The following is a 25783-nucleotide window of genomic DNA, read 5'->3' on the forward strand; positions in this document are numbered from 1 at the left end:
TTGGTTCCTTAATAGATGTGTCCCCATCTGTGCGCCGTTTCTCTTCTTTTTCCAAACAGAGAAAACAATGCTCCGTTAGATCAGTGCATTTCAGGACCTCGGACAGCGACTAAAGCAGCTGCTGGAAGCCCTTGTTCTCTGTAACCTAAATAAAAGAGTGATAAATGCGCTCAGCCTATACAATACAATATCTTTTATTAAGCGGGACATATAGGGATTTTTCTATTATTTCCACAATGTACATTTGGTGAGCAACGTCACTGAACATTAAATCAGTCAAAGCTACGCAGATTCCGAAATGTAGAACACACAATAATGTGAATATGTACTTAATAAATTATGTCATTATTTTTTTAAATAAAAGGGCTCTAAATCATCTCCGGTGGCTGAAATATGTCGCCTTTTTTCTCTTTTAATAAACTCATCGGCGGCCTACATTTGGCTTGTTTTCAATATGTTCAGCATCCAAACGCAACACCATTGACAGCACAAAACATAAAGAGATTAAAAAAAAAAAAAAAAAAAACTTCCGTTCGTGCAAAAAGATGCTTTGGGTGTGAAAGCACTTTTTCTCTGGGTGTCCATAATTCCTTATACTTCACTTGGACAGGGACCATAATATTCTTTAAGGCTATACAAACACAAAATAGAGCATAACACACTCGGCCTGTCCAGGACATCAGTTCCCCCTCATCTTCTCCATTGTCCATTTAGTCCAGGTGCGCCCGTTTGTCTGTTGGCAAAGTTTGTTTTCCAAGCAAGAAAAAAAAATCCACATACCCGACAAGCAAATGCCACTGGTCGATCAATACGTCTAATCATCCAGATTGCGTTAAAGTTGATTTATGGATTTGAATATATGAAACTCCAAGGAAACGTTCAATTTGACAAGATAGTGGACGAGAGTAGGTATACAGATATTCGTCGGCTTCCTTGGCTGACAGTTATTTAAGTTGAAAATAAATGGCATGGGTTTTTTCTCTTTTTTTTTCGTTTTTTTTTTTTTTTTCTCTTTCCGTTCCTCAACCTAAGCAGAGTCCCTCCCGGGCGACGTGGATCATCACAGATTAGATTATAGAGGAAAGACTAGAAAGCCTGAGAAGGTGGAGTACTTCCATCCACCCATTAGTGTGCCCCGCTCCAGCTTCAGATACACGCGGTCCTCGCGCTCAACCATCAGCAGTACTCCGTTGCTGGCCGCCTCTCTCGTCACGTCCTGATCACCGGCGAATGCTGATATAACTGGATAATCATTCTGCATCAGGTTCACCTACAGGGAAGTGGAGACACAGGCTTATTGTTGTTTTAGGCTAATTTACAATAGAAAGGTCACCAAAATGATGGCTGTACACCAACTGACCTCTTTGGTTATTGCTCACCTGTATGGTTTGCCTGTTGTACACCTTCACCACGTGGAAACTGAAACTATATATCCCCCTCCTTGGAGCCTGGAAAACACTTGCTTTGAGATCGAAATGGTTGCCGATGTTCACTAAAACCTGTGACCAAAAAGCACGCACAGTAAGACAACACTTTTATTTTCATGCTTCAATGTTGTGTATTGTTTGTCCCTGATATGCATGCAGCCTGCAGACAGGCGTATCTTATGCTTTTGGTATGCCAAATGGTTTAGACTGCACTATAATTGTAGTTGATTCCCACATGAATGCCCACAATAGGCCGCTGTCCAAAGCCATCAGTCGAGAAAACTTCTCGGGACAGTCCAAAAAGCCACAGAATGCAAATGAAGATTCGACCAAGGCCCTTTACGCATTTAATAAATCACTACATGGGTGTTCCTCATTCGATTTGAAATCACGCGAGTTACGCACAATATTAGATGAAAACAGAGATGTGTTCTTTATAGCAGATATAGATCTCAGATCACGCAGGACGAGCGCAGGGATTGGAAATCAATGAAACATGACCTTAAACAAGTTGTGTGCGCCTGCGGCAAATAGACAGGACAGAAGAGAATCTAAAAACAAAAACAGGAAAACAGCAATGGAGCTGAGCCATTCAACCATGTCTGACAACAACAGTTTATGGGCTATGTTACTGTAATGTTGTATGCAGTGTATCTAACCTGGTCAAAATAGATGGTCATTGACGTGTTGCTCATCTCCGATGGCTCGTGGTTGGTCCCACGTACCGCGGAAAAAGCCACCTTTGCCCCAGCGGAACGGACAGATATGCCAAGTGAGGAGGTGACCCCTCCTTCCGAAGAAGGGTTCGAGTCGCAAACCACAAGACACTTCCCTTCGAGCACGATGGGCTCCGTCTCGTTCTGGCCGACGCAGAAAACCACGTCGCATCCCAAGAGGAGAGTCAGTGCCAGTATGGCACAGGGTCCCGGGAAGCGCGCTGGCACCATGGTCAGATCGCTGGTCCCGTGCACACTGATGACAGCCCCTTAGAGGTTTCTATTCGATCACCTGGTCCAGACTTACTCCCTTCTCTCTTTTCCTCTCGCTTTTCCTCTCTCTGTGATGCCCCCGTACTCTCTCAAACACCTTCTGACACACTAACGCACTCAGACTCTCTCCGGCGGATACTCCCCTCCCTCCTGTGCGTCTTAGTTGGTTTTGGGAGAGTATTCAGACAAGTGTTGTTGTAAATCCTGGCGATATGGGAGAAAAAAAATGACAGTTTCAATATCAGATCGCAATATGAGGATCAATAGTTTCGTTCTGAAAACTTCACAGTATTTTGTCTGCGTAAAATGGGTACCGTGCGTAAAATGATCCTAATATCTATATCTGAGGAAAAATCCCCTTGTAAACATGCATGCTCAATTTCTAATCCCTTAATTATTAAATAAAACAAATATATGTTTTCAGATATGGATAAATGAACTGTGTGCCGCCGCACTTTGACTGTTTATAATGTAATTAATGTAAACGATTTGTAAAAGGGAATCCTTCTATCTGCTAAAAAATGATAATGCCGGTGAAACCAGCACTTTATGGTTATTCCTGTTAAGAAAAAAAGGTAAATCATGACCTACCTGTGCCATCCATCCCGCTGTTACATGCTCTCTGTCTCTCGCAGACTGTGAACTGAGCGCTCTGATCGCTGGTGCAAAAAGAAAGCCAAAGTCTCTGGGCTTCGTTTCGAGGGACAACTCACGCCCATTCTTTGTGTGTAGCCACTGCACTCTTCGGAAGTATCCCGCAATTAAGAGCCATGCGTGGATTAATGGGCATGTTTACATATTAATCAGTTCAGTGTTGTGAGCTCAAGGGGCCCCTCAGGACGACAGAGATCACTTCCCCTCAGTGTCTGTCCTTTATATGCAGTGGGTTTCTCATGTCTCAGCCTGATTAATCGGAAATGAAAGGGCTCTGTCGCGGATAACCTTGCTGTCGCATGGCACATTCGCCATGCATGTATATGTAACTAATTTCAGACTTACAAAAACGTGCCTTTTCAGGAGTCTAAGAAAGATACATGTGCGCCATCCAGTGGTGCCATTAAATTGTGCACTATTTCCTAACATCTCCTTGTCAGATGCACATCACAAAAACGAAATATTTTACATTTGTGACATGTTTTATTCATATATATATATATATGTGTGTATGTGTGTGTTCATTGGTGTGCAAGTAAATCATTTCACATGCATGAGGAAAGAAGGTGACTCTTCAGAAAAGGCTCACTGTAGAACTTCAGAGAAAATGACCTGAACCACCTTTGGCCTTTCTATTCTGTCCTCATTCTTCAGAGAGCTGTGTGCGGAGGGTCTCTATCAATGTTATGCACCTCTGAAGGGCCCGAGGGCCGACTAGACTTTATTTAATGAGCTGTAATTTTCTCACTTACAGGTATGATAACTTGACCCTTTATGCATGGCACTCATAGTGCTGTATAGGTGGTCTTCACTGTCATGTAGCTCAAGTAAATAGAAGAAATAGGCTAATTGTCTTTGAACATAATTCATCAGGAATTGATTGAATGTCACTAGTGCGGGCGATTATCAATGTTATATCAATATTGTGACACATGAAAAGATAGTGCCTGATGTTTTGTATGTTGTCATGTTGTGATATGGCATCTGGGATGTCTTTTCTTGGTTGCAAAGGCTGTTGCAGTCAAATTATATTTAATAAGTGATAAGTAAAGATGTTGTTGACATTTTAAATCCAAATTTAAACATATTTATTCAGAATGGCTTTTAATACCAAGTAGTGGGGTGACAGTTTATGTTCTTTTTATTCTTTCAGTTCACTTTTTATTCTTGTGTCTTTCTGAATTTGTTTTTACCGTCTGTTTTTAATGCCATGTGTCTGTCACGCTTTTATTTTGTAAAGCACTTTGGTTTTAAAGGGCTATAGAAATAAAGTACATTACATTACATAAAAATGTCTGAGGAAACTCAGTTGCCAACTCTTTGACAGTCATTTGACAGTATATATTGTTTGATTGTTAAATATTATTTAAAGGTAAGAGCACATGTAAAACATATCATAAACAGCTAGTTATGTGATATATGAATGTATATATATATATATTGTATTGTTACTGGCCTGTAAAAAGCACAAATATACATAACTGAAAAATATTGAGTTATTTACAAGCCATAATTGTCTAGCCCTGAATGTCTAAGCCTTTACAAATGTTAACATTTCTACCAGCTGTTTTCATCTTTTGTAAATTCAGTACAAATAAATAATAAACATTTTGGCTTTAACTACAGTGATCCTTCCCCCTCTCTGTCAGCCTCTATGCACATCGCACGATTGGAGCTGAGGGACAAACCATGCGAAACAGTGACATCAGGTTTCCAGGAGCCACAGCTCACCCCAGGCCTTAAGAAGGACACGTAGTGAAAACAACAAATGTCAAGTCAGGGGGAACATGCAATGGGAAGGGATGTGGCCTACATGGCATTACAGCACCAGGGGCTGCTGTTGCCCAACAGGGATTTCCCTTCTATCAGAGACGCTGATCAACAAGGTTATTTTCCCTGACAGCGAGCAGAGCCTGCTGGCTAAAGAACAGGAAGGTTGATTATGTGACGGATCTCAAAGCAAAACATCTGCATTCACATGGAACATTTTTATCTGTACAAATTAAGAAATAATTGCAGGTATGTATTGCAACTTTGTTTAACGCAGGACTCATTTTAGTGATATTTCTGCAATATGCCAAAGTCCTATATTTGCCATGCATTTACATTTACTGTCAAATAAATCTGCATCTCTTTGTGCTTCAGAATAGCATGATGTGCTGTATCTCTGTGCATCTGCCTGTCTGTCCATCTGTCTGTGTGCCCTTTTAAATCAGTCGCCATTTTCAAACGAGGTCAGTAAGTGAAAAAATTTGAGCTCTCTCTCTCTCTCTCTCAGACTGAGGGAGGGTTATTGTCTCTCTTGTCTGACATCAGTAGGATGTGATCTCTGTCTTAGCATGTGTGAGGAGACAAAAACAACATGAATAGTCTGTTCCCTTCCAGAATTTACTGGGCAACGTCCTGTTGAGGATTGATATTGTTAACCCTGAAAAATCCCTTACAGCAGAACATACTGTTCCTGCAACTTACTCCAATCCTCCATCGAAAAAATAAATAAAAAATTGTCTCTTGAATTTGAGACATTTGCACGGATGGCATCATCAAAATGATCTGATATCCGTCTATCAATTTATAACAGAGTTTGCTTTAAAGGTTTGGCATTTCAAAGACATGCCTTGTGTTTCTTTAGACAATATATATATATATATATATATATATATATATATATATATGCCTTTATGTGTTATTAACCATTGAGGTGTTATTTTAATATTTCACAGTGCCCTGTCTATGATGTTTGACACACACTAGGAAAATGGAAACCAGCAGTTTCCATCCTCTGCTGCTTGTGAGTTTTACCTCTTGTGAGCCCCCACCTACTGTATTTGAAGTGCAGTACTAAATCACTGCTCTGCACTGAGGTCAAGCCAGCCATCACTTTACGCTCCTAGATGTGAAGTGCCCCGATATTCTCTCCTTTATGTCAGTTCTACTCAAATGCTCCACACCAAGCAGTCATAGTTCCGGTTTTCAAAATAAAGTCTGAACAAAAGCAAACATAACATTCATCTTGTTGTTATATTGTCTGTCTTGCACATTTTTTGCACAATTAATACAATTAACACGTTAAAATCTTCAGTTCAAACGGCATCGAGTCCAACTACTTTATTTCTACCTTGTTGTGATTTTTGGCTGCTGTGAAACTGCAAATTTCCCCATGTGGCACGAATAAAAAAGATTTTATCTTGTCTTATTGTATTATACTGAAAATAACTTTTTATGAGGAGTTTATGATTCCATTTTTGTACCTAATTCAAAAGTATGAAGTACTTTTCTGTGTACTTCCTGTGTACTGTGTTAACTCATTGTTGCAGTCAATGTCATAATGTGGATTTACAAAAATGAATTATGTGAAGTCATATAAAATGGATTTTCCAGCAGGTTTTTGTTGAGCTTGATGTGGCGTGACAATTTATACTTGTTTTTAATTTTTGCATTAAATCGTACGTTATGTCCTCTGAGGTCACATTCATGAGCCTGCTGATATTAAAACTGAGCGTACATAAATAAATTATACTGGTCAATGATGCATGGATTAAATTTGAAAAACACACACACACACACATAGGTTACTTATTTAAGTTTTAAACATGAAAAGAATATCAAAGATACTATCAAGGCCAAAGTTAGAAAAAAAAACAAAAATGTGTTATTATTATTATTCATAATAATAATGATAATAATCAAAATAAAAGCAAATCATTTATCTTGCTGAAGATGACAACGTTTAATGAAATTTGTGATGTATTTTATAAATACATAAACATGAATGAAAACATGGAGGGAAAGGATTGATGACATACAACATTATTATTATTTTTGTATGGGGGTAAGTACACACTCCAACATATAGGTGGCGGTAATGCACCTTAAACCTGGTTGTCCCCGCCATAAAGCGAAAGAAAGAAGAAGAAGAAAGCACATAACACACCTGGTCATTTTCACGCAGGTGTTTGCAATCAGCTGATGGCCGCGTATTCCTCCAGCAAATGTTTGTTTAGTGCTGCTACTTCGAAGAGAAGCCGCATAAACGAGCTGCAAAACGAGATAAAGATGTGAGAAAAGTGACTCTGTTGAACTACAGAAACTGTTCCTGAAGGAGGGAACTTTAAAAAAAACAAAACTACCGCGGCGTGACATCAGACGCTGAAAAGTTGGCCGCGTGCAGCAACTCGCGTTTGAAAAAAAAGAAGATTCAAGATGGATTCGACCTGGTCCAGATTGATGACTTGTTCAGAATAGTACGTAACTTTTGCCAATTTATCTTAGTGTGAATCATATCATTATGTTGTCATGTCAGGTCACAACAGATAAATCATAGGTGTAAATAGGGCTGCAATTAAGTTTAATTTGATTAATCATGTTTCTTAAATCTCTAAATTACATTTTCAATGCAAAATTATTCGGTTTCAGTTCATTGTTATATGGAATAAAATAAATTAGGTAATATCCACTTGAAGAAGATGAAAGAAAATCTGCGATTGTTAAACTCTAAGACACTCAAACAAACCAATCAATCGATCATCAAAATAGTGAGAGGAAACAAGTTAAAATGGCTGCTGTGTTAACTCACTGTTGAAGTCAATGTCATTAGTATTGAACGTTTTTCACCTGATCGTAGTTTTTAATGTCAAATGTTTAAAAACCAGATGCAGGGTTACAGAGTCTTGTGTATATATCACACAACTTTTAATGTAGTAATTTAAAATACAAACTTGTTTTTAAAGGAGCAAACGTCTGCCTCCTGCTCGTGGCGCTTCATAAAGACCTGAGACTGTGTAAAATAAAATAAAAAAGGTGAGTGACACCTGCTATATCAATATAGCACCCATTTCATCACACATTTATACAAAAGTTGTGTTTAAAACAAATGTCTGTATGAGATACTGACATTTATTTCTACACTGAAATTAGGCTTTCCTCAAATCTTGATTAGCTTTATTCCACAATCACAAAGTCACGCTGGTTTAACCATGTCTGTACCTCCATACAACTACATTCCACAACACCTGAACTAGTTATTTTGTCACCGTGAAGGAGCTTAAATCATTTTTGGGGCGTGACACTGGACTCCATTTTATTTTTCAGGTTGATCTTCATGAAGATCTTCAAACAGTAGGTGTCATGTCTTTTAATTCTGGGTGGCCGCTGTGTCCCCACTCGCTGTTTTTGTTGTCCGCCATGCCTGTGTGTGTGTATCTGTTCATTCTGAATTGTCCATTTGAATTTGCTGAAATTGTCTGTACGTGCAACATGGCCACACTCACTCTTCTCCCTTCCATCTGTCAAATAGCTGAGGGTTGTACATGGAGCATTAGCCACAGTTTGTGTTATACGTGTTTGCTGGTTGAAGTGACATTGTCCACTTTTTTGGGTGGTCTGAATATATAAGATCTGGTTCGCTTTGGTTATCTTTGTGGAACTGCTGAGCTAGTAATTTGACTGATACAGGGTCAACTAACATTTCCTTTTTAGGTCTATCTACAAAGGGTAACTCCATATTTTATTTCTTCTTTGGGGGCTACTGTGTTGGCCTCAAGGTTGTGTAGAGTAGGGGAATAAACGATTTAAAACACCATAGTGTCTTTCTTGACTGTGAAGGTCATTGTTGTCTTCAATACTTGGTTGTCTGCAACTGACTTGCGAGTCCAGTTGCCCACAGCTAACTAACGAAGATTCAAAGTGTGCCTATAGAAGTAGAAAATGAATTCAACACAACTGACAATTTCTATGCAGAAGTCACTCGTTGACGTCAAAGAGACGTTTGTCCACTTCCTGGTGCTTTCTCTATGGCCGTGTGGTCTTGCCTGCCCGGCAAACAAATGCCTCAAAATGAAACTTAATTTTGTATAGCACTTTTCCAAAAAACAAAACAAGGACTTGCGATAGAATGGTGTACAAAAAACTGAGAGCAGTTTTTTCAAATCTTGATCTTTGCTCATGACCTTGCTGGACTGATGAAACCTTTTCCAAAATGCAGAAATTGTGATGTCTTTAGCTCTAAATGTGTTGTGATGTTCGAGGACCAGATGTTAAATCAAGTTTGAATTGATGGTAGAAATACAACATTGGAAACATGTGTCTTGTCTACTGTGTCAAATGGCTTAGGCGTCTGTCAAATATGACCTGCCATAACTGCTCTAAGTTGCTGTACTTCTTTTTTTTTTTTAATTTAATTTATTTTTTTTTCTTTTCCAACATGGCCATTAATCAAGTGTTGGCCCTAATACGTAACTGTCCAAACATTTCATAACCAAAAAAATAGATCTTGGTCATCTACAAACACAGTACATGGCTTAGTATGGCCGCCGTGCCATTGAATGTTGTATTATAGTATGAAGGCCTTTGCAACATGCTTTTTGTCTGTTGAATCAGTTTTCAATCAATTTATAATATATTTATAATTTACAATGACTGACATTAAAATAGACAAAGCTTTTGATCTGTCGAATGCAAAGGCCTTTTCTTTTTACACACTGACACGACTGGTCTTGGCATGTGTCATTGTTCTGTGTCGTCTCTGGGGGTTAGTCAGGGTCTCAACCTAAATGGATAGTTTAAAATTGGTTAGTTTTAAGGCTTCTGCCGGCAATTATGGTACCTTTTTATTTTAACTGGCTTTAATTTGGTATATTACACGAGCAATTTCAGCTAACAAGTGTCTGTAGACCATTATTATCCATGTTATCCACAATTCAGGCAGTCATTAAGATGATGCTTAATCCTAATGCCTTGGTTAGTTACATGAGAAATGGCAATCTCCCAGGTGTGTTGGCAAACTTCCTTCTGATTTTGTAGCCTTGCCCTAAAGTTTCTGTACTTTAACTCTTGTTGAGCTACGGCATCCATCTGTGGGTCTTGACTGGATGTGAGAAGACCGTCACACTTGACCAGGTAAGCTGCCTGAGAACATTTGTCTTTTTTACCTTTTTCTTGTGACTTATCAAATTCTACCTTCTTTTAAAGAGCTGATGAAGGCTGCAGCAGATTCCTGCATCAGAGGACTCCATGGTGGACATCACAACCTTTAGAACTCTTGTCCTGGCTGGATCACTATGGTGAGGACCTTGTTCAAGGTGAACCAACCCTCATGGTGCCTCTTTTTGCCATGGGATGTCTTGAGGTACTATCTTTCAGATGTTCTCAATTTTGTTCAATCCATATTTACTTTATACTAAAGAGTGCTAACTTTTTTTCAGATGTTGGACCTTAAGGACCAGAGCCTACCAAGCTGTACCAAACCATTTTTAAATGGCTTTATTTGGTTTTGAAACTCTTGTACTCATTGTGTAACTTGGCCTGTTGACAAACTTGAATCTGATGATTCATGCAGACTAAATGCATCAGTTTACTGTCCCTGTTCCAAAGTGCTCTAAAAAATGTAGTAACACATTTGAGTACAATGAGCTAGAGGAGGTATCACCAACTTAACTAGAATTTTATGTAAATGCTGACTTGTCTCGTTCTGCAAAGTTTAGTTCCTGCTAAAGACTCAACTTGAACCTTTTGTGTTCATAAAGCCTTTTTGCGCGTCATGTTGGGAGGCCTCCCAGCAGGGGATTTCCATTTTCCCCTGCAAAACCATGCGTTACTCGTGTCTTGTAGGGATATCTAGTTTCATACATGGTATTGTCCTCATTGGGTAGGTTGCAGCATTAGTGCGTTTCGGTTCTTTAAGAGAAAACGAACCTGGCCGAGAGAGACAACTCGTATTATTTTATCTGAAGGTTACACCAAATTTGATGCCCAGCAGGACATGGTCATATGTTTGTCTGTTTTTTTTTTTTTTTTTTTTAATATACTTTGCTACCTATCCAACCTTGAACTGGAACATCAGAAATATTAAGCTATTGCAGATATGACCGGCTAAACTATTTCTAAATCAACCACAATGCCAAGATAATTTCAGTCCCTGGCTTCACTTGTGTAAACTTGCAGCAACTTCAAAAAAATATCTTGGACACCTGTGGGTTGCAACACTATGACTCAAATTTTGGCAGTTACACCTCTGTATCTGATAGCAATTTGAGTGGCAAACAGTCGTAAAAATAAATTAAGTTGGTTAAGTGTAATAAATCATTTTTGCCTAAAAATTTTAAATGTCGATCTGTTTCCTGAAAATGATCTATGTCTTGTTTGGTCCACGCACCAAAATTCAGGTTTAATATTTTGTTTTTGTTATATGGAGAAAATAACCCAAAAATATACAAACAAATATTGATTATAAACCGTTGGCATTGATTTCATAAATGTTGCAGCCCTAATCAGAATTAACTGGCACAAGTTGATTAAAACAGATGTATAACAAGTAGATATTGTGCCTTTTCAGAACGTTTATCATGATTAGAAAAATATATACATATCCAGTCTATGTAAGTATTGTGATAAACATTGGATAATCAAAGACAGATTTTGGCTACTGCTTTAACCTTTTAAAGGTGCTTGTTAAGTTTTTAAACTTGTTATTCAACGGAAAACGGTCACTTGTTTGTGCAAAGCAACATAACTTTGCAACCCATTTTCAATGTTTTACTCTTGAGAAAGTGTAGATAATCCAGTCAAGACGCAGGACCACACACTTTTTTAATCAGACAATTTCAGTGTCATTTCATTAACTATGGAAAAACACATTATGGCTGGCTTGACTGCATTTATAGCTGACCACTTCAATTCTGTGCTATTCAATATGATGGCATTATTATTATTATTATTATTATTATTAGTTTATAGTCTATATCCGCTTTTATTTTGAAGATAACAACTCGCCGGAAGTCTCAAGGGAAACTTAAAAGGACGTCTCCATGGCGACTGGACGCGGGGCAGTCGAGCCATTTGAAGTTGTCACTGTTTTTCTTTGACATTGCATTTCCAGCCTAACTTATGGCGTTGACGTAGTGACGTTTACAGATATTGTGTCTTAAGTTGGCCTCCTTGTAAAAACGTTGCTCAACGAACGTGACTCTTCACGTTACGCGGCCTTAAAAATCCGCCTCCAACAGTAAAGTAGCTTCTGTGTGCCTCACAGGAGATTCCCTGTGGAATGAAATGGCATCTAAAGGAGCTGCGTCCAGACTGCGGACAGGGAGGACGCCGAAAAGAGCTGACAAATCACCCCACAACTTTGTGGAAAGGTAATCTGTCGCAACATGTTAATTTTCCCCGAGTGGCAGTCGAGGCTCGCAGCCAGACTGTGTTCAGAAACGGTGGCAAGTCGATGCTTTATTGCTTTCTAAGTAAAAGGATTTATAAACTGTTTGCAGCAGCGTACAATAAAAGCACAGCGAAAATCAATACGGATGAAACTTCACCGCACGTTCAAATGAGTCTGATTCTTCACCCAGTGAGTGCTGCAGTGAAGCAGCAGCAGCAGCAGCCTCCACACTGTAACTGCTTAATTTCATCACGTCTCTTTGTCTGTTATTAAAGTGTGAAGTGACAAAGCAGAGTGCAGCCACACGGAGCACGTAAATATCAATTTGGCAAAGTTTTGTTTTGCTGTAAACACACTTTTGGATTTTGTTTTTGTTTTTAGTTTTTTTTAAATAACATACAACTCACTTATGGGACCTGTTTGTGTATATACACAGTGCATTATTGTAATTGTAGAGTTACTATAAGGGTTATTTTTTATAGTTTGATTAATTTAAAAGCTGTGAAATTACAGCAAATGTCTGATTTACTAGCATTTTGTTTCCATTTTCAAACAATGATGGGAGTAAAAACAGTTTTGACAAATATTAAGTAGTTTGGTATGAAATGGTATCATTCATGGTCCTCAGAGGGTGAATCCAACTGAATTTGACTGAGTGATATGATTCCAGTGATGCTGACAATTGTGGTTTTGATAACTATTGAATACTCTTTCAATAGGAAGATATGCATTTGTTTCCCTTTAACTCTGATTGCTTTGTCAATTCAATATTCTCTGATAAAAGATATTCCAAACTCTCCCATTAGATTTAGTTATACTTTGCATTTTCTGTTATGAAACAAACTATTGCAAACTAAATATGGTAAACAGTAAAGCTACATACTGCTTATGCTCACAGTTGTGCTGCAAAGTATTTAGATTATTGATGCATACTTTCAGCTCTAGTTTAAAGATAAATAAAAAAAAGCATGTTTTAATCATTAAATAAATACATCTTGAAATCCCAAATAGTTCACTGGAGACAGCAGACGACTGTGCCATTTTACTGGCAGTGCATTGAAAGTTCAGCTTGTAAGTGACTCATTTACAGGGATCTTTTCCTTTCACCGAAGTCGGAGATGGCAAAAATCACTTAGATCTGCGGCTCTGCACCAAGACAGCTCCAAATGTCACCGACGGGTTAACGATTGTATTTTGAGTCATGAGAATTTTTAGGCAAAAATGTGTAACTTTCCCCGTGTGGAAAATTACACCTGATATTAATAGAAATTGTCTCACGGCGGTTGTTGATGTGCAGTGAATTGACAGTGCAAGGACCAGGCAGGAAATGTGGACAATCACTCAAGTCATTTAATTGGAAGGTATTTGGCATCATTAACTAGAACAGGTGCAAGCAGACAACCCCGATCAATATTTCCCAGTAACAGATGTGGGTGGAGAGCAGCTCCAGCCAAGATAGATGTATCCTCTACCCAAACATACATATTTAGCTAAGACCAAGCATTGGTGACTTCAGATTTCACACATACAAGTTCTTAAATTATGACACTTTGGCTCTCCCTTTTGGTTTAATTCATCACACCTTGTACGGTGTGAAGTTTTATCTGCGCGAATAGAAAGTTCTACTTTACTGGATGTAATTAATGAGGCGGTGGCCTTTTTCTTTTAACTGCAGAGTTTGGAATATTTCTACATTAAAATCTTATAGAGTGTGCTGCACAAAATCATACTGAACATATATTTAACACCTGAAAAACACTGTCGTTTGATTTTGTTACCAGAAGCTTGCCGTGAAGCATACACTGTTGCCTTTGATCAGGTGCATGTTGAGTGACGGTAAAAACACTGGTATCACTGCCTTGATCTGGTCTCTAATTACCTTTTTTTTTGTTGTTGTTTTTAAGACTGCCATGTGAGATCCTGATTAAGATTCTATCATCGCTGGATGCCTCGGCTCTTTTCAGCATGAGCCATGTCAGTAAGCTCTTCTACCAGCTTGCCAATGATAAGTAAGTATAGGTCACGTCTTAATGCAAGCAACTCATTTATGTTTTTCCTTTTAATAACAATCAATGAAGACAATATTATTACAAGTCATGTACTATGTAAATATTGCACTACTTGTCCTACAAGGGGGGAAATGTACCTGTCACTGTTTTACAATACTTCAACTAACTTTAAATATGAAGCTACTGTTAGTGATATTGTTTTTCTGGCTAACTTTTGGCTAATTTTCTTGTCCATTGCTGCTATTACGAACATTTTTTAAAGAGGGAGTGTGGACGTTTATTTGTGAACAGTGCCTCTCTGTGGAGTTCTGGCTCCTGATCAGACAGGGTTGTGGGAAATTCGCAATGTTTCTCCTCGAGTTAACTGCAAACCCTAGAGACTGAGGCTCATGCCACTGATAAAACACTCTAGATCAGCGACAGCTGTTGAAAATATAGCAACGCGTTTTAACAAAAGTATGTCAACCCACCCCACCAAAGTTTTCCTTTTTTTTGTCATTTACATCATTAACAAAATAACATTTTGTTTCTTCACTTTACTCTTTTCTTTTCACTCACTACAATCTCTGGACTGACGCAACGCAGTGCTCTGTGGAACAAGATATACACGGCGGAGTTTGGCAAAAATGGGAAGTGTCGACGCAAGTGCATGGACAAGCTGCTGCTGAAGATGGCCTCGGTGGAGCTGCGGGATTGTGCCGCAGGCCACTGGAAGTGGCTGTTCTTCACCACTGTAGGAGTGTGTGAACTGAACAAGTGGAAAAGAAACCTCGGACTCATCAGCCAGTACACCGGGCTGCCCAGTCGAACAGAGTGGGCTCTCAGGTAAGAGACCGCAATGCAAAAGCACTCCAGTGAAGTACCTGAGGTGTATGATTTGTTTAATGTAGCAGATACTTGATTTCCTCCTCCAGACGGTTGAGCGTCATGACAAGTGTCACTTATGTGTTGTTGTTTTTTTGTTTTTTTTCTTTTGAGCATTTCCACATCCCGAGCCACTGAAGTGAGAAAACGGTCTCATTATTTTTCTCGGGAAGAATCAAGCACCTTGATCATAGCAGATATAACTTGCCTCCCGTTCCGTTTGTCGGGCTGCATTACAGTTAGAAGCGGCTTTGCGAGGTATCAAGGGAATCTCTACCCTGTTTGTGGTTAGCTAACAATAAAACTTTGGAGATCCCTCACTTTCAAGACAGTTCAGGGGCAGAGACGAGTGGATAGCTGCATCTGCTGGCAATCAAAACAAAGCATGGTTTGTTTTTCATATTGTACTTAAAGACACTTTCTTATTAAAGGTGAGGAAGGAGGTCTCTGTCTAAATGTGATGTCTGCTCAGGGGGGATGCCAGCACACGGGGGAAAGCTTCCTCACTGACTCCACCGCAGAAACCAATGCTGTGTTTTTATAACCTCTGATTAGAGGCTGTGCAGCACTCAATTTTGAGTTCTGTGGCAGTCGCTGTGGTACAGAGGGGAAGTAGAAATAATTGTGTTCCTCACAGCGGCTGTCTGAATTGTTGAAATAAATTACTTAGACCCCAACCCCTCATCCACCACACACAAGAATCCAGGCACACTTTCTCCTTCCTCCCACCTCCCACCAACTCAGACAATTCCCTGTGGGGGTTTGTCTGTTAGAAACACTGAGGAGCATGCAATTTACCTTGGTAATAATCATTTCACAAGACATCACACATATAGACAATGCAGGGTGAAATCCCTTGGGTCAGGTGGGGCCTCATGGGCTGCTCTAGTTTTTAGCTTTGTTCCTCTATTTAATTGATATTGGATGGTGTCTCAGCAAGACACTGGCTGCATCACAGTCGGGGCAACCCTGAATCACAGTTTAGACAGAATTGGATCAAGAGCTTTATCACAGCAGCTGCAGTTTCATTTCTTTCGGTGCATATCATTTCATTAGTCAGAACAGTTTAACTGCACACTACTCCCTGCATCTGTCGAAGGAGGTGTTACAGCCATTAAACTTATAGTTTGCATGATTTAAAAGAGCGCAAGTCAGCTTTGTCCAACACTGCCCGTTCATTTGCATTATATTGTCGTCAAATAAATGTATTGTAGGTTTCGTTTTAGAACAGTATTTGCGTCTTCTTGCAGCTATCAGGAAATATCAAGTGAAGTTTTCCACTAAAGGACTGTTTTTAGTTTTGTGAAGCTGCTCTCATCATCATCATCATCATCATCATCATCATCTTATCTGTTCTAGAAACTTGCACGTCACCTGGGAGCTGACGGTGTCAGATAAGTCGGGGCAGGAGAACACATTAGAGCTGAGCCGCTCTCAGTTCTGCGAGACGTCGGCGTATCTGTGCTGGGGCGGAGGAGACTGCTTGCCCAACTACCAGCACATTTCCACTCTTCAACTTCATGGTGTCAGGAGGATCAACCTCATCTGCCCTGGCCTAAAAAGGTAAGAGAGGAGGTGTCCATTTCCATTCTCTCTGTCTCTCTTATTCCTCTTGTCTTGTCGGTGAAAAACCAGTTCCTCTGCTTGCTCGGTCAGCCCTGGCTGGAGGTCCCTCATGGCCAAGTTGGACATGCAGACTTTAACTGAAAGTGCGGAGGTCATTGGTCAGGACCAATTGGTTGAACTGAAGCTGTTACATCCTGGAGTCGTCATTGGTACCTGGAGGGTAAATACAAGCACCCGTGGCATTTTTAAAATGATGATACAATGGTTTATATAATGACATAAACAAGAACCAGCCTCTCAAAACACATTATACAAACACACACACGTTAAGCCACATCTTGCTCTTTTGGGGAATGAGCACCGTCTCTGGCCTTCTCTGGTCGGCCAATTGTGAGCACCATTAAATCTTGGTCAAACAGCACACAGCATGCTTACTGTCTCACTGACACTGATGAGATTAACTCCTTAGGTACCGAAATTTGGTTTCAAATTTGGTAAAAAGTTTAATGCCCGTGCCCTTCTACTCTCAAACTGTGGAAGAACTTAAGTGATTGCTCTCTTTGCAGGACCAGAGCTCCATTGCCTTCATCATGTTCACCCTTCACTTCCACAAGCTGTTGGAGAGAAGCATCCAGGGATCATCTGTCTGGTGGGTGCTACACAAGAACAGGCACTTCTTATTCATGTGGTTATGCGGTGTGCAGTGTATCACTATCAGTCGGTTAGAGCCCAAACATGTAGGATGTGATAACTGAGGGGATTTATTTGATGCTCCTGGTGTGTGACCCATCTGTTATGCACTGCAGAGTGAGATTTGAAGCATCAGTATTAGTGGCACCTGTGCTTCACCAGCACATATGTATAGCGTGACTGGACCACATTTTAATATGAAGTGGTTCATTCTTGTCACGAGTCGCACAAGAGATTTTACAATCTTTTTTTTGACACAACAGGAGACGAAAGCCTCAGCGGACCAGGTGAAGAAAAGCTGAGGGAAATAGCTCAAACCATAACCTATGAGGTCTTAACCTGCCACTGGCCAAAATCATACACAGGTCACATCACTGTTGGTGATGATATTTATTTTTTTTAGTTTAGATTAGTTTTGGATTTGAAGTGTAAAACTGCCTCACTGATTATCCACAGCGTTCAGTAGACTTCTATATCCCCTGTGAGTCTCAACATCTAACAAAGTGTGTACATGGCCCCCTCTTCTGGTTTCTTTTGAGATCACAGTTCTAGATATGATATGATATGATCGTCCACAAAAGTAAAAAAAAACTCTTAAATGCCCCCCCCCCACCCCAAAATATTGTTTCCTCTTTACATCACACAACTAAGTTTGAGTGTAATTTATCTTTTTAATTTCCTTTCTCTCTTTCTTCAGCCCCTATTTGGAACTAATGGCCAAACCCCCTAGTGATGATGCAGACCCCGAATACGGTCTCCATGGTTACCAACTACACATTGTTCTCCACAACACTGTATGCTCGCTCATGTCTGGAAGCTTTTCCGAGCTCTTCTGCCTCAGATGTAATATATTTATTTATCTCCCTCTCTCTGTATGTACAGTATATGTATATATTTGGGTGTATATAATACAGTAAATGCAGTACATATATGAATAAATAATTTAAAAGAATTAAATTAAATCTGTGTTCTTGCAGAAAATACTGACTTTGTTTTGCAAACTAATGAAGTCACTAATCCCATAAACTGTAAAGAAACAATTGAAATTGTGTAAAGTCTTACTTTTTGTGTTGTTTTCCTTTGACCAGCTCAGATCAGTGATGCACACATCGAGCTGACCGCCATTAGCAGGACAAACCTGTCCCAACACACACCTCTGACAGGAAGCATCACCCTGCCATGGAGGTGTGAGGTCCTCAAATCTGCAGTGGAGGTACGAACTGTGCTGTCGGCCACTCACACACTATAATGTTGCTGACAAATTGTTAAAAAGAGAAACTATTCACTGTTTGTTATAGCATGGTGGTGATCACAGACCTACTAAAAAATAATACATTTTACAGTCCATAATAAAGTGTTGACTCACTGAGCTTAGCCCTGTTTATTTCTTCACTTCCTGCCAGAATTGCTGCATAATGAGTGTGACTGTGCTGGATGAATTCAGGAAGCCCTTCTGGTGTGTCAGCTCTCCTGTTTTCATGGAGCCGGGAAACGCAGCGGTCTCCTATGACTACGACGGTGAGCACTTCCTGATCCACTATCGAGACTCTGACGGTCGGGTGAAGATAGAACTCGCGTGGGTGAAGGAACAGAGGCAGTACGTCGTCATCGGTTTAGTTGTCTACGTCAGTGTTTCTAAAGTCAACGAGCATTTCGGCAGAGATTACTGAGTTTTGAGGATTTGAATCATTACTTCAGGAAGAATTTAAGCCTGTGTGATGCCCTCAGTTCCACACAAAGCTTTTCCATGGCAACTCAGGGATAATTATACTGTTGTCTGGCTATTATTATATTTATTTATCAGAGGGAAGTACCCAGACCAGAGCATTCACCTAGTGACGTCCATTCATGTAAAATACAACATGGGACAAAAGTGATTTGTTGTGATTTTGGATCTTTCTTTGTTCTTGGCCTCTGGCTCAGTATATTTATTGATTTAGAGCATTTTGTATTCACACAAATGTGGCCGTTCAGAAACGTCTTGTTATCTTAATTTGCCTTTAAATACTCGAGCAATCAACATCGTCAAATAAATGATTGTGAAGTGCTCTAAAATTTGACTTCAATTCCAATGATTTTGCTTTCTTACGCTTTTCAGTTACACCTTTTTTTTGTCCTTAAAAGCTATTTTGTTGGAATTCAGGTCACAAGCCTACACATGCACATGTGGATGTTTCTCATAGTGACCCCCTCTCACCCTCAGTTGAATGCACATTATACACATTGCAATATGTAGTCAGTTTTCTACTCAAACGTACTCTTCAAGGAGATTTGGGTCATTCTCCCAAACTAATACTGTATTATCCATTTAATGACTCACAATTAATTATGCTGTTACACACACTGTAAAAATTGTGCCTACAAAACTGAAAATGAAGGCATGCTTTATGAATCGAGTTAAAATAGTGTGTTTTCTATCGAATTTTCTTTGCTCCTATAGAATATACCTTAATAGCCACATCACCGTAACAGGGTCACACATTATGCAATCACTTTAAGATGAATATGGAGTTTAATGTCCACACCCTGGGCAGGTCTGGCTTTCGCAATATAGAATTAGTACTGGAGCAGTCGTCGGAAACTGCTGCCAGGCTGCTGATGGAGCCAGCACTGCTGATGGCAATAAAATAAGGCAGTCCTCTAGATAATAGGATTTCAGAGGCTTCCGTTTATTTTCTCAGTGAGGGTCACCTCACCTTGAAAATATGCTTATTTTTCCAAACACATCCACAAAGTCATTGGCTCTAGATCCAAAAAATTATTTGGGGAAGAGAGCCAGAAGCGGGGGGAAAAAAAGAAAAAGAGGGGGCAGCATTATGTGTGATAAATTGAGTTGAGACAACAACTCTGATAGAGAGATGGAGACACTGCCTGAATCATAAAGACTCCACGAGCAGCCATGTTGTCAACGCTGCACAGGCCTCCTGCTTAACTGTGCTGTGGACAACAGCCGTACAGACCTTTATTGGATTGCTGCCTCAAGCATTTAATACACTGACAAATGACATGATATTGACCATTACTTGGACCGAACAATGTGTGTCGTGTATGACTTCCAGGTTACAAGTGTATTACGGCACATTTCCATCACGGTGACCTTCACGCACCTGTTTGCTGTCACATCAAGTGTCGCAAACTGCCAATCCCTCATTCCCTTTTATATTAGAAAAACCAGGAGCCAAGGGTATTGCTGTGTGGTAATGGACTCTTAGGGACATAAAGACAGTTATTCAGCCGTTTAACTCACAGTAATGACGAAACAAGGGGATATGGATTTTAGGGGCAAGGACCACGGCGCTTTGTCAGAAAACACTATGTAATCTAATTCTGGGGGTACAGCGTGTATGGAAATGAAATCTCTGTGCTGTTTTTCTTTTTTTTTTAAATACCAAAATAATCATAATATATTCAAATCAAGCTGTACAAGCGTGTGAATTCAGTGATTAGAATGTAATTCAATGTACATAGTTCTCCAGTAGATGGCTCTCTTTGGTTAACAAAGAAAACATCAGTGCCTGTTCTTATCCTTTTTTTATCCTTTTCAATCCGTCCAAAGTCAGAGCAGAGAAACTTGAAAATATGTCATCATGTGTGTCTGTCTTACACCGTGTTTCTTGTTTTTGTTTTGCTCTCTTCCGTAAACACTCCTTTTCCTCCTCATCTTTGTTTTCCTCTGTTTTCCTTTCCCTTTGCCAAGTTAATTACGAGTCTGTGTGTTAATCACAATTTATAAAGTTTAACAACAAATGGTGATTAAGAAAGTACGGGTTAAATTAAGTGACATAAAGCCTCATTAAACCCATCTGTCTTACTTTTCCTCACGGGCTAATCTTGAAAGAAAATTGCTTCCATTTTTAGCCGTTAATTCTCTCCCCTGTGAGTGACCAGCTGGGTCCACAAACTATTCAGCCTCAGAAGCCAAAGGCCGTTTTTATTTGGTCCTTTCGTTGTAGGTAACTGTCAACTAATGAGGTACACAACGACGGAGCTTGACCACCTTGGTCAAACCTCGTATTTGCACACTGAGATGACGATTATGTTTCACCACATTGATCAGCAGTGGCAGGTTGTCAATAGGGGGCACTAGGGCACCACCCCACCTCTCCAACACTCTGCTCCCTCATGAAGAAGAACCACAGACTTGCATTGATTTTTAAAAAGGTTATTACACAGTTGGTGAGTAAAGTGTTTAATCTGCAGTAAAAATGGAGAAAATGCTCTGTGTTGTGTGGAGTTGCTGAGAGGTGATGTACTAACTGTTCATAGATTCATGAACATGAGTCCCTGTGCAAAAAGTGTTATAGGAAACACTGTCGTATTTAATAGTACATGAAAAATCGGTAGGTTTTGGACTGATGGATGATGGCTAAGTTGGGCTCAAACTCAGAGTTTTGAATGAAGGTCATTTTGATGTGGAAGTTAGAATTCCATCGTCCAAGCAGAGTCATTTAATTCACGTAAATGCACTAATGTATGACGGAGTATTAAGGTCAAACTTAACCCCTCAGCACCTGAAAATTATCCTGCGAATAAGTGATTTTGCCCATTTTTCCCAGAATATGCTTCAGTATCTGGCAGTTATTCATAATTGACTGCATGTTAAACTAGTGCATTCACATTTTAAAATGAAGAAAAACTAAAAGAACACTGTAGCCGTCCATGAACACCAGAATTTGCGTGCTAAATTTGAACCGTATAAAAACTTCACAAAAACAAACGTATGGTCAGTTCATCTAAACTCTGCAGCCACTGACCAACTGTCACCTCTGCCTCGTTTTACTCATCTGTCCTGACGCCTCCTACTTTTCTGATCACTCGAGAGCATCGTGTGCTGAAAGCTTCAAGGGGTGACAGAGTAATAAAAGGTTCACGATACTCGGTGAGATCTTTGGTTTATTCCACCCTTTAAATGGAGCATCAAGACCAAACGGGTGCGGATAAATCCATTTTATATCAAAGCTGCTGTCTCTCCTCTGGCTTTAGGAGCTCAGTGAGTGATATAAGAGGAAAAGTGCCCTCCCTGCTGCATGGTCCGGAGCTGCATCAGACTGCAGTGACTGTATATCCCAAATATAATATAATACAAATGTATAATCCTGGACCTCAGGTGGAGAATGATGCACCATTTCCTTGGTGTTATTGATTTGTAGAAACACTTTTTCAGGAACTCTTGTAGTAGTATGTAGCAGTAGGTCATGCTCCTACTACTCTGTTTTTATCACACAGCAGTGCTATTTATCTATATGCTTACCAAAAGAAAATATATCGTAGACCAAAGATATTAAAATTCTGCTGTGTTAATGTATAAATAATGAACCACTTAGAGAGAGGTGAGTCTGGCTCATAAATACCAACTCTTAAAGTACATTCTCTTGATATTATTTCTCTACTTTGACTCAATTACGTTGTTTTAATGCGCGGCCTTTACTCGGAGAACTGTGTCAACACACACATCACGATGACCCGCGACTAATAAGAAAACGGATTCTTCACGCTCAGGGAAACGCAAACTCCTGAAGTTAAAAGTTAATTGACTCGCCACATCACCTCTCACAGTTTTTATTTTAAGGGCCCTGAGCTGTCACATACTTGGCATCCGTCCGCGAACATTGTCTTCTGCCAGCGATCTAAATCATTTATAATTTTGGATAACAGGACGGTGAATGTCCTTTGTGTCAAAAAATAAATTACTTGCCACTATTTCTCTCCCTCACTTTCCTCGGCGCGTCCGTGCCAGGGAGTGAGAAGTGTGCATGAGTCAGCGCATTATCCAGTGTACTGAAAAAGCACTTTCCACAATTTCACATGGTTCACTAGTTTGTATTACCCTCACAGTAACATCCCGCGGCTGTTTGGTGTCAGAGCAGATGTTTTCCTGGGCAGGTAAAGTCCAAACTCCTTTCTGGTCTTTCTGCTGCATGCTGTGGGTTCAAACAGGGTCACCTGGTTATCTAAGCTCTATTTACTGGGCCACTCTTTCAAGGAAATAGTCAACATCTTGCAAAATATGTATTTACTCCCCTGCAACCCCGAAAAGATACGATGGATGGAGATTACTTTAAAAAAAAAAAAAAAAAAATGATGAGTAAAAGGGAAAAGTTGTGGTTTTACAGTTGGTGCAGACAACTTTGTACAGTATTGTATTTACTGCATATTTCTAAAAACCTTATCTGACTCTCAGTGAGACAGCAACAGCAGCTGTATGTGATGATTAAGAGATGAATTGCAAAGTATTTCCTCAAAAGCCAAACTTTTTAATGTTAATCTTCTTGTACCAGCGCAGAATAAACATGATTTGTTCTGACCCAAAGCAAAATTCAAATGCAGCACATTTTGCAGTATAAAAAAAAAAAAAGGAAAGAAAAAAGAAACATCCAGGAGGCTACACAGAAAACAACCCGTGCTCTGCTTATACATAGTTCCTGGAACAATTGGTTTTAGTGCAAAGGTCTGTGCCTGAGGCTAAATCTATTGATCTGAACCAGTATTAAGAGGGATAGAGAGAAAGAGAAGGGGGGGGGGATAAACCGATGAGAAAGAAACATGGAGGCAGAGAAGAACAAAGACAGTCTTACTCATTGTGGATGAACACAAGGGTTTCCTGTTGGAAACGCATTGCGCTTGTGTGCATCGTTGCTGTTGCGTGTTGCGGTGCTTGAATGTGACGTGCCGGTGATATATACGGTCAATTACACCCAACCGGGCACAGTTTGTTTTCTCTGTAAACTCTCTCTACAAGGCCATGAATTATTGAATACCCAGTGGTTAGTTGTATCTGTGTCATCGTTGTGCTGCTGCTTAGACTTCTGACACTTGTGTCTGACTTTACTCTTAAGTGCCATGTTGAGTTCTTCATTGCCCCGGCTTGCCGCTCTGACTGGAATGAAACATTAAATGGAGATTGTCCGGGGTCATGCAGGTCACCGCTGTGGATCTGTCAGCAGAGTAGAAATACAGGAGGATTCCAAGTGAAACTTATGCGTCCTATTTCTTAATGTCTTTGTTTTTATACGTGTACCATTTCATATATGAGGGTGTAAGTGCCTTTTAATCACAATTCTTTTTGTGGTCACCACCTCTGTGTGACACATGTTAAAGAAGATGGCTTTCACTGTGTGAGGCAGTGTGCCACACAGATACCTGGGTCCTTCCTTGGAAATCAGCCAAGTCATCCAAATGTTCTGCATCAGAACGTGAATTACACACACTCTGCGCTTTTATGACTTAAGTCTGTGTTTAGTATGACATTTATATTGGTGTAATTGGTATTTATATGGCGCCATTTTATGTATTAGCTACTTTTTGCTTTAACTGAATCTCCCTGCATCTCTGTTTCTGCTATGTTCTGCTGCCAGGGTTTGGTTTTAATGGAGCCTATTATACTGATGAGATTCACCTCCGATGTTACTATGGTAGTGACCCCTGTCTCAGTGTTGCTGACCTCACTGGCCACTGGCCATTGCAGGAAAACACAGCATTGGATACAGCAACAGGTTGAGAAATATGCTCAGATGCTTTTTAAACAGTGGTTGTATGGAAATGATCATCTGTCCACCACATTCTCACAGACTGAGAAGTCCATGCAAGGGGGCAGACACAGTTATTATTCTGTGAAATATCTCAACATCTAGTCAAGGGATGGGCAATGAAGTCAGCTTCTAAAGGACGAAGCCTAAGGACTTAAGGGGTTCGGCGAGTTTTTATACAATGCCATTAATGTGATTAATGCACACCCACCTCTCACATGAATTCAAAAACCATTTCATTTTGTTTCCATGTTACCGCCGTCGTGTGCAAGATAATGGAGATGGTTGAGTTTTATGTCTAGGTTATGAAACGCCAGCTTGTTTGCATTATGGATGCGTTAGCATTTAGCATTAAGCCTAAAGAACCCAGAGCAGCTGGCAATATACAGCTGCATAGCCCACTATTAATCTTGTTATGTAAAACGAGGATAAAAGCAGTAAAGCGGCATGAGTCAGCGATTCTGGGGTGAATAGTATCTCGCACACGACGTCCAGATGAATTTAATCCTAACCCACACTTTACCAAAGTGGAATGAACGAGGAAAGGTCAAGTGTTGTGCGCCTCACTTCATTATGATGTCATCTTAATCAAATGCACACACTCCCACTCCATGATTGAAAGTGTCAAACCTGTATGGGAGTGATGAATGCTCGCTTCCTGCAGCAACAGTTCCTTAGGTGCTGTGCTTTATAATGACCAAAATAGCTGAGTAATGAGTGCAGTTGGTAACTGCTGGGGGTGGGCTTTCCTTTCTCTGTTCGCATGTGCACTGTGTGATGAGAGCTCTCCATTTTTCACAAATGATGATGAGAATGATGATGATGATTGATACAGTGAGGTCCCAACTTTTTCACCGGTGTCTCCGCGCTTCATTTGCCCCTGCTATGAGTAAGATGAATGATT

At 40.0% G+C, this 25783-nt stretch overlaps 2 protein-coding genes across 3 annotated transcripts; one reads left to right on the forward strand and one right to left on the reverse strand.

Annotated features, from left to right (window-relative positions):
- Positions 1-1072: 1072 nt before the first annotated feature.
- Positions 1073-3327, reverse strand: cbln2b (cerebellin 2b precursor). The gene is made up of 4 exons (XM_058634976.1): positions 3008-3327; positions 2087-2620; positions 1380-1499; positions 1073-1270 (listed from the first exon to the last, which is right to left on the reverse strand). The coding sequence occupies exons 2-4, from the start codon at positions 2372-2374 to the stop codon at positions 1073-1075; spliced, it is 606 nt and encodes a 201-aa protein (XP_058490959.1). The 5' UTR covers positions 2375-2620; positions 3008-3327.
- Positions 3328-11882: 8555 nt separating this feature from the next.
- fbxo15 (F-box protein 15) lies at positions 11883-19413 on the forward strand. 2 transcript variants are annotated; one of them, XM_058640323.1, is made up of 10 exons: positions 11883-12204; positions 14129-14233; positions 14819-15058; positions 16457-16660; positions 16754-16883; positions 17230-17312; positions 17617-17640; positions 18051-18196; positions 18442-18566; positions 18757-19413. In XM_058640323.1, the coding sequence occupies exons 1-10, from the start codon at positions 12119-12121 to the stop codon at positions 19021-19023; spliced, it is 1410 nt and encodes a 469-aa protein (XP_058496306.1). In that variant the 5' UTR covers positions 11883-12118; the 3' UTR covers positions 19024-19413. The 2 variants fall into 2 exon arrangements, with proteins under 2 accessions (XP_058496306.1, XP_058496316.1); XM_058640333.1 differs by lacking the exon at positions 17617-17640.
- The last annotated feature ends 6370 nt before the right edge of the window (positions 19414-25783 follow it).

This window comes from Solea solea, chromosome 1 (genome assembly GCF_958295425.1).
Source record: "Solea solea chromosome 1, fSolSol10.1, whole genome shotgun sequence".
Taxonomy (NCBI): domain Eukaryota; kingdom Metazoa; phylum Chordata; class Actinopteri; order Pleuronectiformes; family Soleidae; genus Solea; species Solea solea.